Source organism: Antechinus flavipes, chromosome 3 (genome assembly GCF_016432865.1).
Source record: "Antechinus flavipes isolate AdamAnt ecotype Samford, QLD, Australia chromosome 3, AdamAnt_v2, whole genome shotgun sequence".
In the NCBI taxonomy this organism is placed as follows: domain Eukaryota; kingdom Metazoa; phylum Chordata; class Mammalia; order Dasyuromorphia; family Dasyuridae; genus Antechinus; species Antechinus flavipes.
In genome coordinates, this window is record NC_067400.1 from 52,659,379 (window position 1) to 52,682,807 (window position 23,429).

General features: G+C 34.7%; 1 protein-coding gene across 1 annotated transcript in view; it reads left to right on the forward strand.

The window, feature by feature from the left end:
* DNER (delta/notch like EGF repeat containing) overlaps window positions 1–23,429 on the forward strand; it is a 330,352-nt gene that overhangs the window by 221,083 nt on the left and 85,840 nt on the right. Inside the window, exon 7 of the mRNA XM_051983379.1 lies at window positions 11,944–12,057. Coding sequence (XP_051839339.1) covers window positions 11,944–12,057 — 114 coding nt within the window. The remainder of the gene's footprint in view (window positions 1–11,943; window positions 12,058–23,429) is intronic.

Consider the following 23,429-nt stretch of genomic DNA (forward strand, 5'->3'; position numbering starts at 1 on the left):
GCTTTTCTATCCTGAACTTCCTGGACTCCCTATTATGTATTATAATCGAGTTACTTCCAACGCCCTTAAGCTTTCCCACCCTTTCTAGTTTCCATTTGGTTAAATCTATTTTCCCTAATCAGGTCTTCTTCACCTGGCCTTTCACATATAGAAGAAAAAAGTGGGAGGGGTGATATTCCAGATATGGAAACTCCCCAAAGTTAAGGAGATTTTGGTGATTTTCTAATTATTGTGCCTTCCAGGACACATCAGTCCTCCTCCCCATTCTTTGCAGTTACAAAAACTGCTCTGTTCAGGGTTATTAATCAATTCCTCTTCTTAAAAATTCAAGAGCTTTTTCCCATTCAATTTTATTTTTTAAATTTAGCATGACATTGCTAACTGCTCCATCCTTATGAAAACTTTGTTTTCTTGGTTTTCATGACAGGCAAGCTGCTGGATTTGAGAGTCAAGAGTAATCTGAATTTTAAAAATACTAACTTTTAAATTGATCAGATTCCTGACCATGGGCAAATTATCAAACCCTTTACAGCCTCAATTTCCTCACCTGTAAATGGAATTCCTTACATCCATAGCACTCATTTTATAAAGTTAATGAGATATATAGCACTTTACAAAACCTTAAAGTACTTTTAATCTTGACTTTTTCCCATACCCCTCTAGGCCCTGAACCCTAATAATTGCCTAACTATATTTTCTTTTGGAAGTTTCATTTTCATTTCAAATTCCATGTGTCTAAAATTCACTATAGAACTTTTAGGATAGGTCGAGATCATTTAGAAAAAGCACTTATGATCATTGAGATGCAGCATAGATTAGTTTATAAAGAAGCTTTTTTATGTGGACTAACTTCCATTTCTTTCTTTCTTTCTTTCTTTCTTTCTTTCTTTCTTTCTTTCTTTCTTTCTTTCTTTCTTTCTTTCTTTCTTTCTTTCTTTCTTTCTTTCTTTCTTTCTTTTTTTTGACAGTATTAGATCATGGAATGCCATAGACATTGTATATCTGTTTCAGCAAGACCTTTGAGAAAGTATCTCACAATCTCTTGTTTCTTAGAAATGTTGGCTAGCAACAGTTCAGAGGAAAAAACCTTGGATGTTTTAATGGGCTGCTCACTCAATATGAGTCAACAACTATAGAAGTTCCGTCTTAGGCTACCTACATAGAAATATAAGGTTTGGAAGGACGTAATTGTACCATTGCCAGATGACATTATTCAGTTCTGGGTGACACATTCACAGGATATTTATGATACTGACATGCTGGAACACAGGATTTACTCCCTTTTTCTTTTTTTTGTAGTTACCTTCCAGGATTTTGTGCAATTTACTTACATAGCCCAGCACTCAGAGCTATGTAACAAAATCTAGATCACTTCTACCTTTCTAGTCTTATTTCTATAGAAACCTTCTTTATCTTAGTTAAATTGACATCTTTTGGTATGTGAGCTCGCCATGTTTCTTTTTCCTCCAAGCTTTTGGTAATGTTGCACTCTCTCCTTATAGTACTCTCTATTTGCTTTACTAACTCTCAAAGAACTATGAAGCCTTTCTGAGGCATCCCTGATCATATCAATCTTTCCATCCTCCTCTTCCTCAGTGACTTACTGGCTCATTCATTTTGACGCTTAATCACATTCCATTTCTGGCTTGCTCTTTCTATATTCTTGTCTTGGATTGTAATCTTGTTTTCATGGCAAGAAAGATCCTTCCAATAGTCTTCTCGGTGAGTTAGGGATGTCAACATAGAACTTTGCACAGAACAGGTGCTCAGCGAGTTTGTTGAATGAAAAAGATGGAAAATTCCTCCTTTACTTATATATAATATGGTTAAGTATAGTACAGTTCTTAGTGTAGTGTAGTATAGTTCTTAAGATTGGAATTCTACTGAGACTTATTGGTGAATACACTTCATATCCAGTCTTCACTGCAGTATGATAATGTAGATAAATAAAATGATATTGTAGGAAAATAAAATATTCTTTGGCTGGATTTTCAGAGAGGGGCCAGCAGGTTATTATTAAGGAAGGATATTTTATCTTGAAAATCTTAGTATCGTAATTTTTGGAGATCATTTGGCCCAATAAACTTGTATGCTAGATGGGCAAATGAATGATGAAAGACTAAGTGAGTTTTCTCAGGCTCACAAGTGACAGAAATGAGATTTGAATAGAAGTCCTTTGGCTTAAAATCTAGTGTTCTTTTCACTGCACAATTGCATCTCTTGCTAAACATAAAAATTTTAAGCTGTGGGCTTGAAAGATAAGTTGGGACTCAGCCTCTTCCTTGCTCTTTCTTTCTCTTTCTTATCTCCATGTTTCTCTTTTCCTGTCTGTCTCTTCTTCCCCTTCTTTTTCTGTCATCATTGTCTTTCCTCCTCCTCCTCCTCCTTCTCATTCTTCTTCTTGTTCTTCTGGTTCTGGTTCTTCTCTCCTCTTTTTAATTCCTTTAGCTCTTGTTATATTCAGGACACCATACTTGGTGATATAATTCAAATCTGATTTATTTTCTTTTAAATTTGGGAGTCAGGGAAGAGAAATGGAAAAAAAAAGTTAATATGAAATAAAAATCATACAGTACTTTGGATGGTACTGCATGTGTCCTAATAAATTCTCAAAGAATATTTATTTAACTTGAGATATGGTTTGTCTTACCCAGAACTTTTCTGCTAATCTTTTCCCCCCTGAATTATTATGCATGGAAGTCCTATTCCAATGCTTCACTATAGTATTCAAGGGACCCCTAATTTTGGCTCATCCTAAGGAGCTGAGGAAGGCTGAGAATGTGACCTGGTAATGGTCAGCCTGTTGTCCCAGGACCTGCCCAGCTAAATTTAAAGAGATTCAGCATCAGGTTAGACATAGATGATTTTTTTTTGACCATAACCCCTCTCAGAGATTTCTTATTAAGTTATGGAGATATTGAGGTTTGCATTGGTAAAGGAAACACCCATGATATATTTCCAGATCTATGAATTATTGATGTCTGATATATATGTCATAAAATTGTTTGATTTATTATTTAACAGGATTATTTGGCTTGTTTTTTTATCTCTTTTTTTTAGTTTCTTGGGGAAAAAAGATTTAATGAAACATTTTATTTATAGAACATAATGATTTAATGTATTTAACTTCCAATAGTTTGTTTTCCTAATCCTGCTGAATGCTTTTCTTTCAGGATTTCATTTTATTTTCTTTTTGATTTTGAGATGCTTTTTTTCTAGTTTAATTATAGTCTATTTCCTGGCTGTATTTTATGGGTATTTGTTATCTTTCCCTTCCTCCACCTCTGATGTTTAAACTTTTTTTCTTTGTTCATCATGTATTTTTCTTACTCATGCATATTCTTTTCCTTCTCTGGTAATTCATTTTTGCCTTTAGATTTGGAAATGGGAACAACCCTGAAATTGAATGTCTGCCCAATGAACTAACTCTCCCTTTTTATTTTTTACCTCAGTGTACTAATCTTGGACAATCCACTTGATCTCAGCACTATGCCTGGACCACTCAAGTGCAAAAGCTGGTGGGCCTTCGATGGCATCATTATTTCAGTCAAAATCTTAGCAGCTTCACTTCACTGCACATGTTAATCTATTAAAAGCACAGGAGGCAAAAATAGCACCTAGCCCCATTGCCATCCTACTGCTTTTAAGTCATACCTCCAAAGAAGTGATTAACTTCTGGATTACTTTATATTTACATAAATATAAAATAATCTATAATATCTATATATATACACACACATATATATATATATATGTATATATAATTTCTGGGGAAAGAACATGAAACATGAGGTACATGAAACACAAAATTCAGAAGGAAAGCAAATATTTTCAAAGCAATGGTTCGATAGACAAGCATTCTGGGAGCAGATTTATTTAGCCAGCTTTGTTCATCTCTTTTATTATTTGTTGTGTAAGACCAAAAAAATTTTTTTTTCAAGATCACTTATAATATAGAGAGTGATTAGAAGGAACAGCTTATAAGGAGCTGGCCATCATGAAGTCAGCATCAGCAGGCATTTTGCTCTGAACCAGTCTGACAGAAAGAGATAGTAGAATCATTTTTATGGGATCTGATTAGTAAAAGAGCCACAGGGAGTATAATTTTATATCCCCTGATAGTCTAAAGTTTTTCAAGCCATATAATCTCTATTGGGAGTCTAAACTACTTCCAAAAGGCTAGAAAATTCTAATGTAGGATATGACAAAGCCCTTCTTTGCCTAGAGATTGTTTCCTTTATGTGACAGCATCTGAAAGTTTCTGCCTGGGATTGCACTGGATTTTCAACTTAGTTTTTTCAACTTAGGTGCTGCTTGCTCATATTCTTCCATTGATCTTAACATAATGTAATAAAGACCCTTCTTTGCTGCTTTTAATGTTTTGTAGATGCCAGTGTAAAATATAAGCTGTCCTTCCATTAACTTTAACTCTTATGCCATGGCCAGCCCACCTTTTTCAATTTTGCATGTCCTTTTTTATACCCTAGATTTAGTTTGACATATGCTACAAGCCAAGCCAGCTATAATTACTTAACACCTTGGCATTGTCTTTTGAGCCAACTGTCATTTTGAATTTTCTGAAATAATTGTTTCTCATTATTCATAGCTATATAACACTCCCAGGAGAATTATTTCACCCCATTTTTTCATTCAATATTACATTTATTTTTGCTGGATATAATATTTGCAGCTTCAACCCTAGTTCTTTCAATTGTCAAATGTGATATTCCAGAACTTGTGGTCTTTTAGTGTAGCTACTGATAGATCTTGTGTGATTCTAATTGTAGTTCCAGCATATTTAAGTTTTTTTTTTTCTTCATTGCTTGTGAAATTTTCTCTTTGATCTGGGTTTTTTGAAATTTAGCAGTGATTTTCCTCTATGTTTTCTTTGTAGATCTCTTTTGGATGATGATCAGTTGAATTTTTTTCTATTTCTATTTTCCCCTCTTGTTCTATCACTTCATTTTTAAATTATTTCTTACATTATTATATCAAGGTTCTTTTTTTTGGTCATAGTTTTTAGGTAGTCCAATTATTCTTATCTTTTCTCTTCTTGATCTGTTTTTCAGATTTGTTAGTTTTTTTTAATCCAGGAGAATATTAGTATTTAAAAAACATGGCCCTCAATGACAACTTGAGATTATTGAAAGCATGAACTAGTTTCCTAAGGGATATCTTTATGATACAGTGGATAGATGCCATACCTAGAATTAGGAAGATTCCACTTCCTGAGTTCAAATCTGACCTCAGACACTTACTAGCTGTTCCTCTGGGCAAATCACTTAAGTCTATTTGTCTCAGTTTCCTTATCTATATAATGAGCTGGAGGAGAAAATTGTAAATTAAAATAGGGTCTTTGCCAAGAAGACCCCAAATAGGGTCATGAAGTGTCAGACCCATTGAAATAACTGAATAATAGCAACAAAAAAATCCCCAAATGCAAGAAAGCCTTAGTGAAGTGGATAGAGTGCTGAATTTGGTGTCAAACCTAAGTTTGAGTCTTGCCACAGGCATTTTACTGGTTCTGTGACCTTGATATATGGGCTACCTTGTCTCAAATTTTGTACACAGATTATCGTCACTCTTGCAGTGCTTGACTTAAGAGACATATACTCCTTTCCTCACCAAAAAACAGCAGAAAATAGATCAGTGGTTATTGAACTATAAATCCATTAATTCATCTTTATAAACTTTTTTTTAGCATCTTTGGTGAAAATATGAAGAGTAATAGGAAAACTTTTTTATAAGTGATTTTATGAATAGGAAAATACATCTTCATAGCAAGAGTTGTAGATAATGCAAGATAATACCATACTTTTCTCTTAATTATAAAAATTACTTTTTTTAAAAAGTAGAACAAAGTACAGCTTGAAGCGATCTTCTTTAATAATTTGCCAGAGTAGATTCCTTGACAGATACAACCACAGAGATAACTTTTTTTTCAACCAGTGTCTAATTATTAGTATCAAATAAGGTATAAAACAGAGGCGTAGCCTTGTTAATGGTGTTTGCCAGTGTTATGAAGGATGTCTTGCAGAAAGAAGGATTCTGTATGGAGAGTGAAGTTCCCTGGAGTTGAGGATGGCATGACATTAAACCTGAGATTCCTACAGGGATCCCTCAATAAAATCCATAACCAGTTAGGGGAAATTGCTTATATAATTTACATGGGAAAAATCAACTAGCTGAAGCATCATATTGTCAAGATTATGATGTGCAGTTGGATGGGAAGCACAATGAGTTGGTCAACTGCTACTTTTAGTCTAAAACATAGACTCATAGGAGATCTGGAAGGGATACCATATATTTTGTAGACCAATCTCTTCATTCTATAGATAAAGAAAGTAAAACCCCAAAGAAATTAATTGATTTGCTCAAGGTCATGAAGATCCAAAAGAAAAAAAATAGGCAAAAGAATTTGGAGCAGAAAAAGAAAAATAATTATATCTGTTGGGAAAAGACTGTAGGTAGATCAGGTAGTAGGGATGATGGAAAATAGACAAATATTTCATCTAATGTATTGTAACCTTTGGGATCACAAAAGACTGACAAGTCTAAAACTATAGCTAGGAAAACCAGTATTTTCACTATGTGGACAGAAAGAGAAATGAGGAATCACAAGATTATTGATAGTGGGGTTAAGTAGATCTCTCTTTTCATTGTGTTACATAAAGGCAGATTGAGATGTGAATATGAATTTGAAAGCCCCATAGTGAGCAAGAATTGTGTATCCACCTGTTCTGTCTTTAATATACAGTCTGTTTCTACAGTGCACCAAGGTCTGAGCAACCACAGTCTGAAATTTTCTTCTGTCCTCCCCAGTTTTGGAATCAATTATCTCTGACTTTGAAGAGCCTTGTGAGGCTGGTGCCCTTCTCCCGTAGAGATTTAGCATCCAGGGGCATCTATAAGGTTCAAAAGTGAACAGTCAATAAAAAACAGTCATGATAGGTATGGTAGGCATTTATTGATAATTACTAGATTGATCTGAATAACACTGCATAAAATTTTGACTTGCTTTTATCAGAGGATTTGGCAAAGGCTCTCATAATACACTTTTTGGAGGGATGGAGATATATTGGTTGGATTTTGCTGTGATTAAATAAGAACTGAGAACAATTGTATCCCAAGATTGAAGGGAATAAGATACATTTTTAGAAATAGGCTACACGTCTTTGTACTTTATCTTATGTTTCACAGGATTTAAAGTGTGAAAGTACCTTGGAGATCATAGCATCATTTGTGACTCTGTGGACCTCTGTTCATGAGTTTCTTTTGGCAAAGATGCTAGAGAGTGGCTTGCCATTTCCTTTTCCAGGAACAAACAAAATTTAAATGATTTGTCCAAAGTCACACATGCCATCTGGTAATAGTTAACTCCTTTGCAGGCATGGAAAGATTAAAAGCTATCTATTTTTTGGAATCATCTCTATGTTTTACTCTCCAAAGAAAGAAGAACTTGAATAGAAACAAAATACTTTTGTCTTTTAACAAGAAAAAGGATGGAGGATCCAAGACTATCTTTGTATTTCCTTTTATTTAAATATCTTCTAATTCACTTGTTCAGGTTAGTAAACCTGAGTCATGAGACCAGATTTTAAAGAGATAAAAGAATAAAATCACATCTATTCTTGATGGTGAAAAGTTGATGAACTGAATTTTCAGAAAAAAGGTAAAAATAATCTGCATCAGTATTAGTGGTAAGATGTCACGCCTTTATTTTAACATCATTGTCCTCTGAGACATTTGAAAAATGACTGTAGAATTTAGGAGCAAGGAAAACTAGTCTTCTAAGACACATGATTTCTTGTTGACTCCCAGATCAGCAGCTCTTAGCTTATCGAAAGGAACAAAGCAAGTGGGCATGACATAATTGTATATGCTAACTAGAAATGTATACCAGATCATTGAAAGGGACTTGGCCACTTGATATGATTCCTGAGTGGAGAGAAGTGCAGGTGAAGGTCTTTTGGCTAGTGTGGCAATAGTTATTGGTTAATGATAACATTTTCCATTCTTAGAGCACCTTAGCATTTATAAAGCACTTTTGTAATCCACATAGCCAGAGAGGTTGTTTAGAATGGACTCATTTTCCTCATTTGTCAAGTCTGTAGTTAGAAAGACTCATCTCCCTGAGTCAAATTTAGCCTCAGACACTAATTAGATGAATGACCTTGGGTAAATCACTTAATCCTATTTGCCCTTATTTAGTCATGTGTAAAATGAGTGGGAGAAGGAAATGGTAAACCAATTTAGTAAGTTTGCCCCCAAAAACCCAAATTGAATCATAAAGAGACAAACACAACTGAAATGACTTAATGAAAACAAAGTTTCATTGTATGTTCTAGAGTCAAGAACTCAGGTCTTCTGATTTATAGCCTGGTGCTCCTTCTACTTCCTAGATCATACTCCCTCATTGTCCTTTGAGCCAAGGAGGCTAAGTATTATATCCAAAGCCTTGCCATTTTCTTGGGGATTAATTGAGGCAGGCATTCATAAACTGACTGACAGGGATTGGGCCTTTTGCTTTATAATTTCCATTGAAACTAAGGAAGTATAGCAAAGAGGACGTCCCCTAGTTAGTGAAAATCTGGACAAATAGAGTCAGGCTTTCAATTTATGTTTCTGACAGCTTGTATTGACATTGTATGTTTAATTTAATTTAATTATTACAGTTGAAAATACGCAATTTGACTCTCATTGATTTTCACTTACCTCTGTCTTCTAATTCTTTGGATCTAACCCTATTTTTAGAAATGATAATAACAATAGATAGAATTTATATAGCACTTTAAAAAAAAAACAACTTTTTATTGACAGAACCCATGCCAGGGTAATTTTTTTTACAACATTATCCCTTTTTACAACATTCTGTTCTGATTTTTCCCCTCCTTCCCTCCACCCCCTCTCCCAAATGGCAAGCAGTCCTTATATATGTTAAATAGGTTACAGTTATATAGCACTTTACAATATAATCTCATTTGATTTTCACCCAGCCCTGTGAAGCAGGTACTGTTATTTTCCCCATTTTTATGGATCAGAAAACCAAGGATTTAAATGATGTGTCTAAAGCTTCATGGTTAGCAAGTTTCTGAATCAAGATTTGAATTTAGGTCTTCTTGACACCAAATCCAGTAGTCTCTCCACTGGATTTATCTAAAGCTTCTGGACTGCCTTTTGCCACTGATCATCTTCAGCTGATTGCTTCAAAGACCTACTTAGCTGAACTTTACATGTACTAGCATTTCCCTTTCATCCAATTCTTCCTATTTATGGATGACAGATTTTTGATACTGTGAATGCAGAAGTCCCAGTTCTCACCCACCTTAGGCACATAAGAGGGCAACTTGGTTGGATAGGAAGGATGCAGGATTTATAGTCACAGAAAATGGATATAAATTCTCTTTGTTGCTTACTAGCTGTGTGGCTATAAACAAGTTATTTAGTCTTTGAGAGCCCCAGTTTTCTCATTTGTTACATGAGGGAGTTGGATTAGATTCCTTCTTAAACTTCTCCCAGCTCTAAATCTATGATCCTTATGGTTCTTTGAGTCACTTTGGATCTCAGTTTCCATATCTGGAAAAAGAATGTCTTTGATTGGAAGGACTTTAAGGTACTTCTGCACTCTAAATCCCAGATCCTGATCCTGTAATCTCAGTGCCTTGGTTCTCTCATGTGAGAGGAGGGCACTGGACTAAATGACCTGTTAGATCCCTTTCAACCCTATATCCATGATCTTATTGTGTGCCTGTCTGACTGCTTACATCATTGCCACGATCATCACTGCCATTATCATCGACATCCCATCAGAATTCACCCATTCATGTGGCTTGATATTTTCATTATATCTAATAAGCTAAAATGTCACTAAAAAACTAAAACATAAAACTAGTAGCTTATGTTCTAAAAAGCCACTGTTTCCCTTTGTAGAGAATTACTCCATCTATCAGCCAATCATCAAACATTTATTAAGCACCAACTATGTGTCAGATACTAGGGCCAGGTGCTGGGGATGAACATTCAGAGAATGAAAATGAGCATTTCTGTGAAAGACTGAGAGATTTATTTGCAATTTCAAGTTGTTGCAGCCTAGCAACAATTGATGGTTTGTTCCAGTCGACTGCCTGGCAGCTTCTTAGTTTGTAAGCTTAGGAAAGAAATTGTTTCTTTCCTGATGAATATAGGACAAACAGGTGAACACTATTGTCTGATGCAAGAAAAGACTTCGGAGCTCTGTTTCTTTTCCCTCAAGTTTCCTCACTATACCCAGGTGTTGTATAAATTGGGCCTTGAGTTTCATGTACAGGAGGGAACCCAGTCTTCACTATTTCACCAGCTCCTATTCCAAATGTACTACTTTCATTTGCAAATGAAATTCTGATCCAAGAGCCAACAAAAGTGGCAGAGTTAAGCTTGAAAACAATTAGTTCCTTCCTTCTGGGATTTGGTTTTTTACATGGAAACTGAGTTTTTTTTTTTTTTTTTGGGTACTTCTTTTTCAGATCTCTTTAATTATTTAGACTTTGTTGCATAGCACTCAGATATGTAAGGAAGAAGGGGATTCTGGACAACTGGCATTCCATTTGCAATCTGTAGCTTGTGACTCATTTGGCAGGAATTTGCAGCTCTGGTGAATAGCTCCCCACAGCTTTCATCTGAAATCAACCATTCTTTGCAAGGCCGAGGACCAAGGACTAATGATAGTCATTCAACACAAATAATTCAGAAAGGCTAGTCTTATTGAAAGTCCCCCAAGAGCACTGTGTTGCCAAATGCACAATAAATTTGAATTTCATTGGAAGTCCTTTGTGCTTATGCAGGTGCTGAGAGAGATTTCAATCCCCACATAACATGCCTTCTTGCAAAATTAAAATATTACTATCAGTCAATATGACAATAGTAAGTCTGCTTCACAGAGAATTATTTGAGTTGAGTTTGTGTTCTGGCAAATAGGTGTTGATTGAGATTTAGTGCTCAAGATGATATATGCCTCTATTTTTTAATCTCTAAACCACTGGGGTTGAACTAGATTATCCATAAGGTTTCCTCCCAGATATTTTGATTCCATGGATCTTTGGATAGTGACTGGTATGATATTTGTCTGTCATGTGTGTAGTTCACCTGAGAAAGCTTCACTCTGGAGGATGCTAGGAAGCTGCTTCCAGGGGAATTGTGATGATATGAATGAAAAATATCTTAGTGAGCCTGGAATAGGTATAGATATTCCATAACTGGTTCCAGTCAGCTAACTATGTGATGAAGAGGAGACTCCTTGATTGATTGTGAAGCCATTCAAAGAAGCCTTTCAGATTTAGTCTCTTCTTTACTTTGGCACTCTTGAGAGAATTTGGCAACTAGTGAAAAGGAGTAGAGTCTACAAACTTGTGAGCGTGAAGGCTCTCTCAACATCCTTTCATTCCAAAATCCAGGTTTGCAGTTGACATAGAAAAGTGCTTTAAAAAATAGGGAATAACATTAAAGATGGATTTCTGGGCCCTCCAGTAAGAGGTAGGAGCTGAGGCAAGGAATCATCCTATTGCAATACAGCCCCTGGATGTAAACTTTGATGGTGGAATATTGCTCATGGGGGCTTAAACTGATAGTGGAGATATCCCAATTTTTAGAACCTTGAAAAGCAATGCAAAAGGCCTATTCGGATTCCAGGATCTGGGTTCTTCCCTAATTATGCTACTTAGATTATCAGACTTGGAAGGAAGGCCAGAAATTATATAATTCACCTTCCTCCTCTCCTCCAAGCACACTTTATAGATGAAGAAACCATTTAGAGTATTTGAAATATATAAAGAGACAAAAAATTGTTTTGGGGTAGTAATGACACTTTATTAAAAGAATGGAAGCTATGTGAATGTGTCAATAACTATGTCATGTTTTTTGAGGAATAAGTTTGTTTTTCTAATGTGAAAAATTAACACCACGTTTCAGGTTACACCGGTGAGTTTTGCCAGTCCATGGTGGATTACTGCATTTTAGAACCATGCAAAAATGGAGCAACATGCATTTCAAGTCTCAGTGGATTCAGCTGCCAATGTCCAGAAGGTAAAAAATAGCATTACTGAAATAATATTTTTTCTGTTAAGATTGTAAACAATATTTAGAAGTAATGCTACTATGTTTCCATTTCAAAAGTGCTTTTACGAAGATTGTGGGTTAGAAGTTTTTGTTTTATGCTTTTAATAGAGGGAGGTATAGATTCTTATTCCTGTCCATATGGTAGAAGAATCTGAGTTATGTTGGTCTTTTTAGTATTAGAAATACTCTAGAGAGGATCTATTATTTTAAAAATGCATTGAAAGCTATTTGGCACAAAAAAGTAGAATCAGTTTTTTTAAAAAAAATATATTAATGGAGGGAATTCAGTGGATAAAAATTCCCTCAACTATTTTTATTTATCCACTTTAAAAGATTTAAATGTCAACTTCATCTTTTGGTTCAACTCTTTCAGCTAGAAAATCAATTATGAAGTCTCATCAAATTAGACTTACCTGATTGATTGCTGGCCCTCCTCAATTCCAGGAATGCTTTTCTCCTTGAATATTTTTCCCCACTTCAGTTGTCTTTAGTGAGAAGTTCTACCTGGAAAATCAATTCTGTCAAGCTAGTTTTATTAATGGAGCATTTTTGAATTCTAAAGAAAAAGATTCTTCCTATTTCAGTTTTTATTCCTGATCTCTGCCATCAATTGTGCAAACTGTACAACAAAAATAAGATAAAATAATATAAATATAATGTATAATGTTATAAAATATAAATTCAATTAAATAAAAAATACCCTCCCCCCCAAAAAAATAGTAGGTGTGCTGTTGGTAGCCTGTTACTTAGAGGAGTTCTTTCATACTGTATGGTAAATTTGAAAGTGAGGTAGTGTTGTAGATAGTCTTGGGATCCAAAAGGCTTGACTTCAATCCCACTTCTGACATACTTAACGATACAATCATGATTAAATTTACTTACCCTTTCAGTACCCCAGACAACTCTTAATAAACAAGTGTTTAAGTTCCTTCTGTGTGCCACATACTGGAAAACACAAAGGAAAAAGCTGAAAACAACAAATCAAAACTAAAATATAGCAACAGTCCCTTCCCTGTAGAAGCTAATGTTCTAGTAGGAGATATATCATATACAGAAACAGGTGTATGAGATACAAAGAGCAGATGGAAGGTAACCTTGGGGGCGGGGAAGCCAGTATATTCTTCCCATTTCAGTTGGTGGGAAGTGGGGCTCGGGAGGAATGGGGAGGCCTGGAAAAGACCTGCAGAAGATGGTGTTTGAGGTGAGATGTGAAAGGATCCAGATTGTAGGAGGCAAAGGTGAGAAAGGAGAGAGAGCCTTGCAGTTCAGGATTTAAGTTTTGGAGTCTAGCAACATTTGTAGAGGAAGTTTCGGTACTGGGAGTTCCTTATGGCAAGGAAATCACAGGTCCCTCTCTGTGGAAAGTGCATTGGGATTAGGAACTGCAAGATTTGCTCTGCTTCTTACTACCTAGGTCTTTTGGTCTATAAACATTTATTAAGCATCTATTCTAAACCAGGTATTGGGCTAAGGATAGAAGATACAATGAAAAAAAAAGAAGAAAAAAATCCTTCCTCTTAAAGAGCTTATAGTCTAATGTGGGAAACACCATACAAATGACTGTGAACAGACCCAGTATATACAGAATTAAATTCTAGATAACTTAAGAAAGAGAAGACACTATAGGCTTCCTACAGGAGGAAGGATTTTTACTGGGATTTTAAGGAAACCAGGAAAGCTAGAATGTAGAAATGAAGAAATGATTATAGACAAGCTTTCTTTCTTTCTTTCTTTTTTAAAAATAGGTCTTCCTTCCTCATTTGTAAAAGTGGAGAACTGGAGGAAGGACTATAGGTATCCCCTAAGGTCTCTTTCAGATTTTAATTGTCGTTCATGAGAACATTCCCTCCAAATCTGAAATACTTTCAGAAAGAAATGTATTAGATCATTTGGTAGTAATGAGGAAGCTAGAAAGGTGTGGCTTCTGGTCTGTGCTCTGGAAAGTTTACATTATGAAGGATTTAAACAAGAGTGTCCCTACGTGAACAACATGGACATATTTAAGCAATTTTGCTGAGAGAGCAACTTGATAGCAAGATAGATTGAGATAGATTTGAACATCTATACATATCCAATAAAATTTGGGCAAAGTTAAAACACAAGGGAACCCAAAACACAAGCTTGTGGGAACCCAAAATGAGAATGCTTTGGGAAGGCAAAATATTTCATAGCCATCTTCAGCATTTCTAGAAAGTTACTGGGCTCAGGAAATATTCTGAATGCAGACAATTTTTAATCACACAGTATTGGATTTAAACATTATAATAATTTTCCCCAAATAATATAGTAAATCATTTTCCACAGAGAATCGATGATTCTGGCTTTGTTGGAGTACCATGTCCCATTCTCAATGGCTACAGAAGTAAAAAGGGCTTGGACATTCTTGAAAAGATTGAAGTATTAGAAAACTAAAGTTCTAAAAGCAAACTATAGAAACTAGTTGCTTGTAGTCAGGCTGACATGTTTATAGCACATAGATATTTAATAAATAACTATTGATTGATTTCAAGTATGAGTTACACCTTTTAAAATTGGAAGATAATATTTTTGGTGATAGTCTAAGGAAGTCATTCAGTACTTATCTCGGAAGAATTGAATACGATAATCATTTAGCCTGAAGGGCAATAGAGCCTATCTGTTGGGCTTTGGAGAACTGCAGCAACAGATAATAATAATAATAATAATAATAATAATAATAATAATAATAATAATAAATAACTAATATTTATTTAACACTATGTGTCAGGTGCTGTACTAAACATTTTACAACTATTATCTCATTTGATGCTCACAACCATCCTGGGAAGTAAGTACTATTCTTATCCCCATTTTACAAATGAGGCAACTGAGGTAAAGGGAGATTAAGTGACTTGATTATGGTCACATAGCTAGTATATAGCGACGTTAGGATTGAGATGCAGGTTCTTAATCCAATGTTCTTTGTATGACACTGTATGTTGCTTTTTTATTTCAAGATATGAACTTGCAAATATCAGACAGTAAGTCAGTCAACAAGAACTTATGTTATCTATTATGTATTAAAAACTGGACTATATTCTGGGAATAAAAGGAAAGGCTGAAACAAATAGCCCCTGATCTCTAAATGGCTCCTTTAAAATAATCCAGAAAATGCTTTATCTCTTTTGTTTGTAAAGATGAGGCAGATTTTTTTTTTTTTTAGCAAATCCATAAAGAGGACCATAAAGCTGTTGAAAGTAAGTTTTCAATATGGACACAACTTATCATTCTCTTTAGCTTCATTTTTTTCCCCCACCCGAGTCTGGAGGGTTCAGTTTTTTCCAGGTATCCACTCTCTTTAACTGTAAGCCCATTCCCAAGAATCCAAGTTTACAGATATAAAGAAGGCAAAAACAATTTGAAGAGGAAGGGAATGAATATCAAGACTTCTCAGAATTAAGAGAGAATCTAAACCACCAAGGGAAAGATTTTTTATTTAAGATAGACTCTTGATTCCTAGGTCACTGATGACTAATCTGTTTAGTATACCTTTTTGAAAAGATATGAAGAGCCTTTCCCTTTATGAATTCTCTTATAACCTGTATCTTGTAAACTTCTGTACTGCCTTCTCTCCTATCCTACAGGAGTGGCCTCTAAACATAAAATTTGTTGATGAGATTCCCAGGACAGAGGATAAGGAATGCAAAATAACTATGAGAAAACCTTCTGTTCATGGTTAGAGGGGTATAGGAGGAATTAAATTAAAAAATTAATGCATTTTCTGTTTTTTGAGTTGATATGGGCAATATGATTTTTTTGTAAGATCTTTGAAGTCCTTATTTTTTAAAAAACCGGGTGCATTTTTAATTTGGAACACATAATTATGCACATACACTGTGATTATCTATTAGAATTTGAAAGTATATAAAATGCAGATTCTAGAAAAAAGTGAACTTGACCTCATCTCTTATAATTTTCATCCAGTCTTGTTTTACTTTGAAGTATCACATTGCCTAAATTTAGATGGAATGAAATGAAAAAAATTATCTGTAGCAGAACATTGCTATTCATTCCAAAGGTGACATTTGTTTTCACATCTAATTACATTCTCCTAAAAGTACATGATAATAAGAGATTAGTGTTGAGAATGAGAGATTCATTATCTACTTTGAGAAAATGTCTCATGTAAAATGTTTTTGGGAAACTGTCATATAGAATTTTTTCTTTTAACAATGAATAAAGTATTCATGAAGTACTTACTATGTGCAAAGTTTTATGATAAGTACTAGGGATACAGATATATGAGTAAGACAGCCCCAGTTCTCATGGACAAACGTATAGGCGGTTTCAGTTACAAATCACATGGAGAACTCGTGTATTTTTGGGGATGCAGTGGCAAAGCAGATAGTGATGACTTTTTTTTTTTTTTGATGTCATTTTCACTGATAAAATCTCATCGGTTTCCAATGCTGAACCAATATTGACAGCACCAAGGACTTTGGTAGTAAGAATTTTTTTTTCTGGGTTTTTGATGGCTATGGCTGTAGCCCCTGCAGACAGGAGCAGTTGCTAAATAGCAGATTTTATCAGCAAGAATCCAGATATTAAAGATTTTGTATTTATATAGTTGAATGAATGGATGAATGAATTATTGATCATTGTGAAGCATTTGCAATGTATCAGACACTGTTCTAAGTTCTTCATTTTGCTTAGAATATGTCATTATTTAAGTCTGGCACCAGGTAGATGGAAATAGTTGTAAATGCCAGTCCCTATTAGAATTATGACTTTTCCACTGCAGTGGTATGAAGCAGTCCATAACCTTAACATATGAAAATTCCTTAGCCAAACATGGAACCGTTATACAGTGAAAAAAAGAGGAACTGGGTTCAAATTCCTCTACTATCATATACTACCAATGTGACCTTGGGAACTTGCTTCATTGTTCTGCGTGTATGTTTTCTGTCTGTAAAATTGCAGAGTTGGATTGGATGATCTTAATGTCTCTTCTCTCTATAGATTCACAATTCTATGAATAACTCAAGACCTGTGAAATAGCTAACATTTATATACGTCTTAAGATTTGCAAAGCACTTCACAGATATTATCTCATTTTATCCTTCAACAACTTTGGAAGGAAGGACACTATCATTTCCCCCATTTTATAGGAGGAGGTTACAGAGGTTATAATGATTTGTCCAGGTAGTAAGTGTTGGAGACCAGATTTGAATTCGGGTCTTCCTAATTCTAGGTCTAGAGCTCTATTCACAGTAACAACCAGCTGCCATCACCCAAATAACTCTTTGTTAAACTGGTAAATACGTCCTTTCATGTGATAAAGCAGAAGGAAAAAAACCCAGACTATACATATTCATAAATAATATAAGAAAATGTGAACTGTGAAGAGGCTCTAACCATCAGGGAAGATCTATTCCCCATGTCTTAGCAGCAGATTTTTGATTCCTTGTGTTAAGGAATTGAGTAATGCAAACAATTCCTCACTTCTTAATAAATTTTAGTATGTTACCATTCTAAATGCTTTTGACACTTTCAACTTCACACATAATGGGAGCCCCAAATATTCTCAAATGAACATTTTATTGGGCAAAAATGATATAAATTTTGAAAAAAAAACACACCCACTACAGAGAAAAGTGATGACTCAGCTGAAGAGTCATGAAGAGCTCAAAACTTTGCATTTGTTGTTGGAATGTATTCATTCTTCACCTAAAGTGATGGTGGGAGCATCATCTTACAGACCAAATATATATAAATATTTTTCTTTCTGTGAAATATTTAGGAAGTGTCCAATTTTGTATTTAGTAATTCTCTTGTCCATTAAAGATTTTTAAAAATATATTTACATGAATTCTACTACTACCACCCTTCCTCCTCCTCCTCCTCCTCCTTCACTACCTCCTCCTCCTCCTCCTACTACTACAACAATGATGATGGGCTAGACTTTTGGCTTTATTGGTGTAGGATATTCATGATTGAAAAGTTTTTTTTTTAAAACCAAAGAAAATTATGGTCATAGAGAGTTTCAAGAGAGTGTTAGAAGATGAAATAATTTTCTCAGGTACCCATGCTCAGAGCTGTCAGATGTGGGTCTTAAACCAAATCTTCTTGACTGCAAGGCTATCTGTCTATCTACTGTGCAACATTTTTTCTTTATGTACACAAATATATATGTATATGCATATATACACATAATATGTTGTATAAATGTAATGCACTTTAAATATACATGTATGTATATATAAATATATGTATATGTGCATGTGTGTATATATGAAATTTTATATGTATGGGTATATATATATATATATGGAGTGTTATATGTGACAAATGGAGGGAATATGTTATAGCTCCTGACTGATGGATAGAATGATGAACTTGATGCTGTAAAACTTATAAAAGATGTAAGGAGTTGATTCAGTAGCTCTAAGGGAAAGACATGTGGACAGAAGGCATATGAGGGAGGGAGATTTGGGGATGGTAGACAGGAAGCCATTTGGGTGATAGCTGGCTTATATTTATCTATATCTATATAGATATTTATACATATTCACACACAAATGTACATATAAATATATAATCATATATATATATATATATATATATATATGAATAGATTATCTTCTTTTTCCTACTATTGTTACTACCTCACCTTGATCAAAATTTGCAAAAGAAAAATAAGGGAATTCACCATCTCTATGTTAGTATTTCACAACTGTCCTAATTTTAGAAGGAATGGGCCTATATTTTACTTCTTTAATGCTATAAATGAATCTTTCTCTCTTCAGGTAACCTTGCAGCTGTGTATCAGAAGCAAAATATCAATTTTAGAGGAAAGCTGTTTTCATTAGAATAAATTTGAATTTCATTAAAATATTTGGTCCTGTAATTCTAAAGTTTCACTTGCAGACTTCATTTCCATGTTCCTTGAGACACTGCCATATAAATTAAGAGGTGAAGGAAACTCATTGAAAAATTGGTAGGAACTGCCAGGCATAGGCTTTTATTGTCTGTCTCTTGGGAAGCTAAGGCTGATGTGTTGATTTAGCTTAAGAATTCTGAACTGCAGTGGACTAAGCTAATTGGATGTCCACAATTGGTCAGCCAACAAATATTTATTAAATGCTTACTATGAGTCAGGAATTGTGCTGAGGGCATTAAGTCCAACATCAATATAGTGTAGGGAGGGAGGTACCAGGATGCCTAGTGAAGGGTGAGGTGGCCCAGATTAGAAATGGAATAGATTAAACATTCTGTGCCAGTTAGCAGTGGGATCTGACTCAGGAGTAATCTTCACATTTCCAGCTTGAATGAAATAAGGAAACAATCTCAAAAGAAGATTAGGGAAGGAATGAATGAGAATATTTGTTGTACATATATTGTTACTTCCAAGAACTGGATAACACAACGGATATTATGCTGGAGGAAGGAATACCTAGGTTCATATTCTGCCTTTGATACTAGCTATGTGATCATGTACAAAACATTTTATCTCCATGCACTTCATTTTCTCATCTGCAAAATGAGAAGGCAGGCTGGAATAGATTTTAAAGCATTTTTTTTATTGTCCTAGTAACTTTGTTAAAATATCACAAAAGAAAAAAAAGGAAATAAAGTTCATTATTTAATGTTAATTTCTTTGCTTTAGGGATTAACACAATCTATAATGAATCTTAGAAAAATCTGTTTCCCTTGAGATATTGTTGAAAGGGAAAAAAAAGCGCATAGAATTAAAGATAAATTATATGGCGGATAGATAAACCATCACTAAAAAGATTGTCATTTTAAGGGGTAAAAAAAAAAAAAACCCTAAACTCTGCTTTATCTTGTGAGGTTGCTGGATTTGGAAGAATCCTGAATCCAGGATGCACTGGATTCAAATCCTGCCTTTGATAATGATTAGCTGTGTGGTCCTGAGCAAAGCCATTTAAATACTGTTAGCCTTAGTTTCCTGTATTATAAAATAGAGATACTAGTATCAATAGTGTCTGTCTCAGGGATTTATGTGTCTTAAATAAAATAAATCAACAAGCATTTATTAATATTAAGAATATTTATTACTTATTACTATACTCTCAATAAAGGCATTGTGCTAGATGTATAAAGCACTTTGAATACTTTAAATTTCTTTCTACACATGCATATACACATATAAATATAAGCAGAAATATGTGTAAATATAAGTGATTAATGAGAAAAGATGGGAAATGCTATAATATAAATAGGTTATTTTAGGGTCTCATTGATATCACTGTGAACTAACTGAACTTATCATTGTTTACTCCCATCCCAGCCCTTCTCCTGACTTCCCTATTTCTATTGAGGGTAACATTATTTCTCTAGTTATAGTTTGTAATCTGGCAGTCATCCTAATTCTTCATTCTTCCTCAGGCCTCATATCTAACAGGACCTTTTAGCATTTTTCACACCCATCCCTTTTTCTACTCATATTACAACTGTCCTAGATTATGCCCTTCTTATATTTCAGTGATCTTTCTGAATCCAGTTCTCACATAGCTTCCACATAGGAGCCAAAGTGATATTCCTGAAACACAAATCTTTTACATTATACTTCTGTTCCAGAAACTCCCCATAGTCTAAAATAAAGCATTTAAAGGTATTTACACACTTTTAGAGTTTTACTCCAGAGACTGCATTCTATTTAAACTGGTCTATTTGTTCTTCCCATCTCTGTGACTTGCTCAGGCTGTTTTTTGCTACCTAGAGCAGGAGTGAAGAATCTTTTCTCTGCCAAGGGCCATTTGGATATTTATAATATCATTCCAAGGTTATACAAAATTATCAACTTATAGAACTCAAGCAACGGAAGGATGTTGTACCTGGTTATCAGTTCATCACTGCTTGTGGCTGCCTTAGCAAATGATTCCACAGGCTTTATACTGCCTGAGAACCAGAAATTCCCCACCCTTGAGAGACTATAGTTTCTCCTCATCTCTCTCTTTTGTAGCATCTGGATCTCTTCCAGACATCACTCAAGTGCCATCTCCTTTAAGAGACTTTCCCTGTTTCCTCTAGTTGTTAGTGCCTCTTGAGATTAATTTGTTTTTATGTGTGTATATACTCATATATGTACATTATACATATGTTTGTCAACATATCATCCATCAATATCTGTCAGTCTGTCCATCTATGTATCTATCCATATCTATCTACCTACCTGTTTTCTCTCTCCTTTTATCTTTCTCTCATCTCTGTTGCTGTCTTCTTCTCTCTTGTCTGTCTGTCTCTGTTTGTCTTTCTTTTTTTTTTCTTTCTCTTTCCCCAACCTATATCCATCCATCCATCCATCTATCTATCTGTCTATCTCTATACCTTTATATATTTGTAGATATCTGTTTTTTTCTTTCTATCATCCATCTATCTATCTCTTTTAATTGCTGGTTGCTGATCTTATTATATTCTCTCAATAGAATATGCTCTAAAGGCATATGCCGTTACTGTCTCACTTTTGTCTTTGTATTCCCAGTACCTACCACAATTCCTAATACATAGTAGTCACTCAATAAGTGCCTGCCCATTGATTGTTTGGTTGAAGTTTGTATATTAATTTTCTCAGTAATTCCTTGCCCATCATCACTAGTAAATTTGGATCCTAAGGATTGCTTTCAAATTTTTGGTCTGCTAATGACTGCTGCTCTGGGTTTCAGTTTCCTCAATTGTAAAATGAAGGTTTTGGACTATATGATTCCTATTTTCCCTTCCAGCTCTAGATATTACAAACTATTGAAGAAAATTAAAAAATCATTGAGATGAAGGCCAAGGGGCTTTGGCTAGAAACACAATGCAGCTTTCCATTTTTCTCCCTTCTTTAGTCACTGAATTAAAATATAAGGAGAAATGAATATTGTGAAATTCCATTTAGGCTTAGACCACCCAGACAAAGACCACCCAGCTTATATATTAACAAAATATTTAATAGTGATACTGAGCAAGAGAAATTTGGAATTTTATAGAACTTATTGAGCAGCCAAAAGCATAAACTAGAAATGTAATAAAATAGGAAAAATGCTAATGCTTTATGGATTTAATAGAAATTTCATTACATGGTTGGAAGGTTCTAGTAAATATTTGCATGACTTGGTCCAAATCTTACCAGGAATTAACATGTTCTGTTTCAGACATCTCCATAATAGAAAAATTCAAGACAGTTCTGGGATGATAAATATCTTCTCCTTTCTCCTTCCCACTTTTCTGAAATTGAGAGACTGACAAATGGGGAAAGTTGTGAAATATAGAGGAGTTTAGATAACAAGAATGAGACACAAAATCATTAATATTAATCCAAGGCTGGGTCTGCAGGATGCAAAAGCAACCACTTAGAATAATGAAAATTGAAATAATTTTAGCTGAAAGGATGGATTCTTTCTATTGCCTTGATTTGTTTTTCAGTGAATTGCTAGATAAGTTCAGTGAATATAGTGAGCCTGCTAACAAACTGTGTGGACACAAATATGAGAGGATGCTAGGAATATAATTTTTATATGAGTTAAATAGAATATGAAGAAATGAAACTTTGTTCTCAATTTCTATAAGCTGATAATTTCCTTTGAAATTCCAACTAAATTTATATTTATTCTAAGTACTTTAAAATCTTGAAGAAGTAATATTATTATAGCTTATGTTTCTCTGGTGCTTGATTTATAAAGTATATTATTTATAATCATCCTTCAAGAGAGACGGTAATCCCATGTTTGCAAGGTATTAGATTCTGTGGTCTAAAAGTAATTTATCTATCTATCTATCTATTTATCTATCTATCTACCTATCTAATTATATTTTTTGTGATTTCCTTACTGTATGCTCTGTGTGGTGGAGGTAGGTGAAAGGGTGGGTGAGAGAGAGATAGAGATGGAGAGACAGAGAGACAGAAGGAGACCGAGAGAGAGAGACAGACACAGAGAGGGAGACAGACACAGAAACAAAGATCCAGAGAAGAAGAAGAGGAGAAGGGAAGGAATTGGAGGAGAGAGAAGAGACAGAGAAACAAGAGAAAAGAGGAATAAAGAAAGAGAGAAAGAAAAGAGAGAAGGGAGAGGGGGAGGGGCAGAAGAAGAAGGAGGAGGAAGATGAGGAAGGGGAGGAAGAAAAAGAAGAAGAGCTGGGAGGAGGAGAAAGAAGAGTTGAGAAGGAGGAGGAAAAGGAAGATGAAGAAGAAGAGGAGGAGGAGGAAGAAAAAATAGACATAGAAATAATGAGGAGGAGAAAGATGAAGAGGAGGGAGGGAGGGAAAGAGAGATAGACTCCAAGTTAGGACAAGCTGATTTTAAGTCTCCCTATGTAAATCTGAGCAAATCCTTTTCCTTCTCAATTCTAGTCATCAGCTCTCTAAGACATTAAGTTGC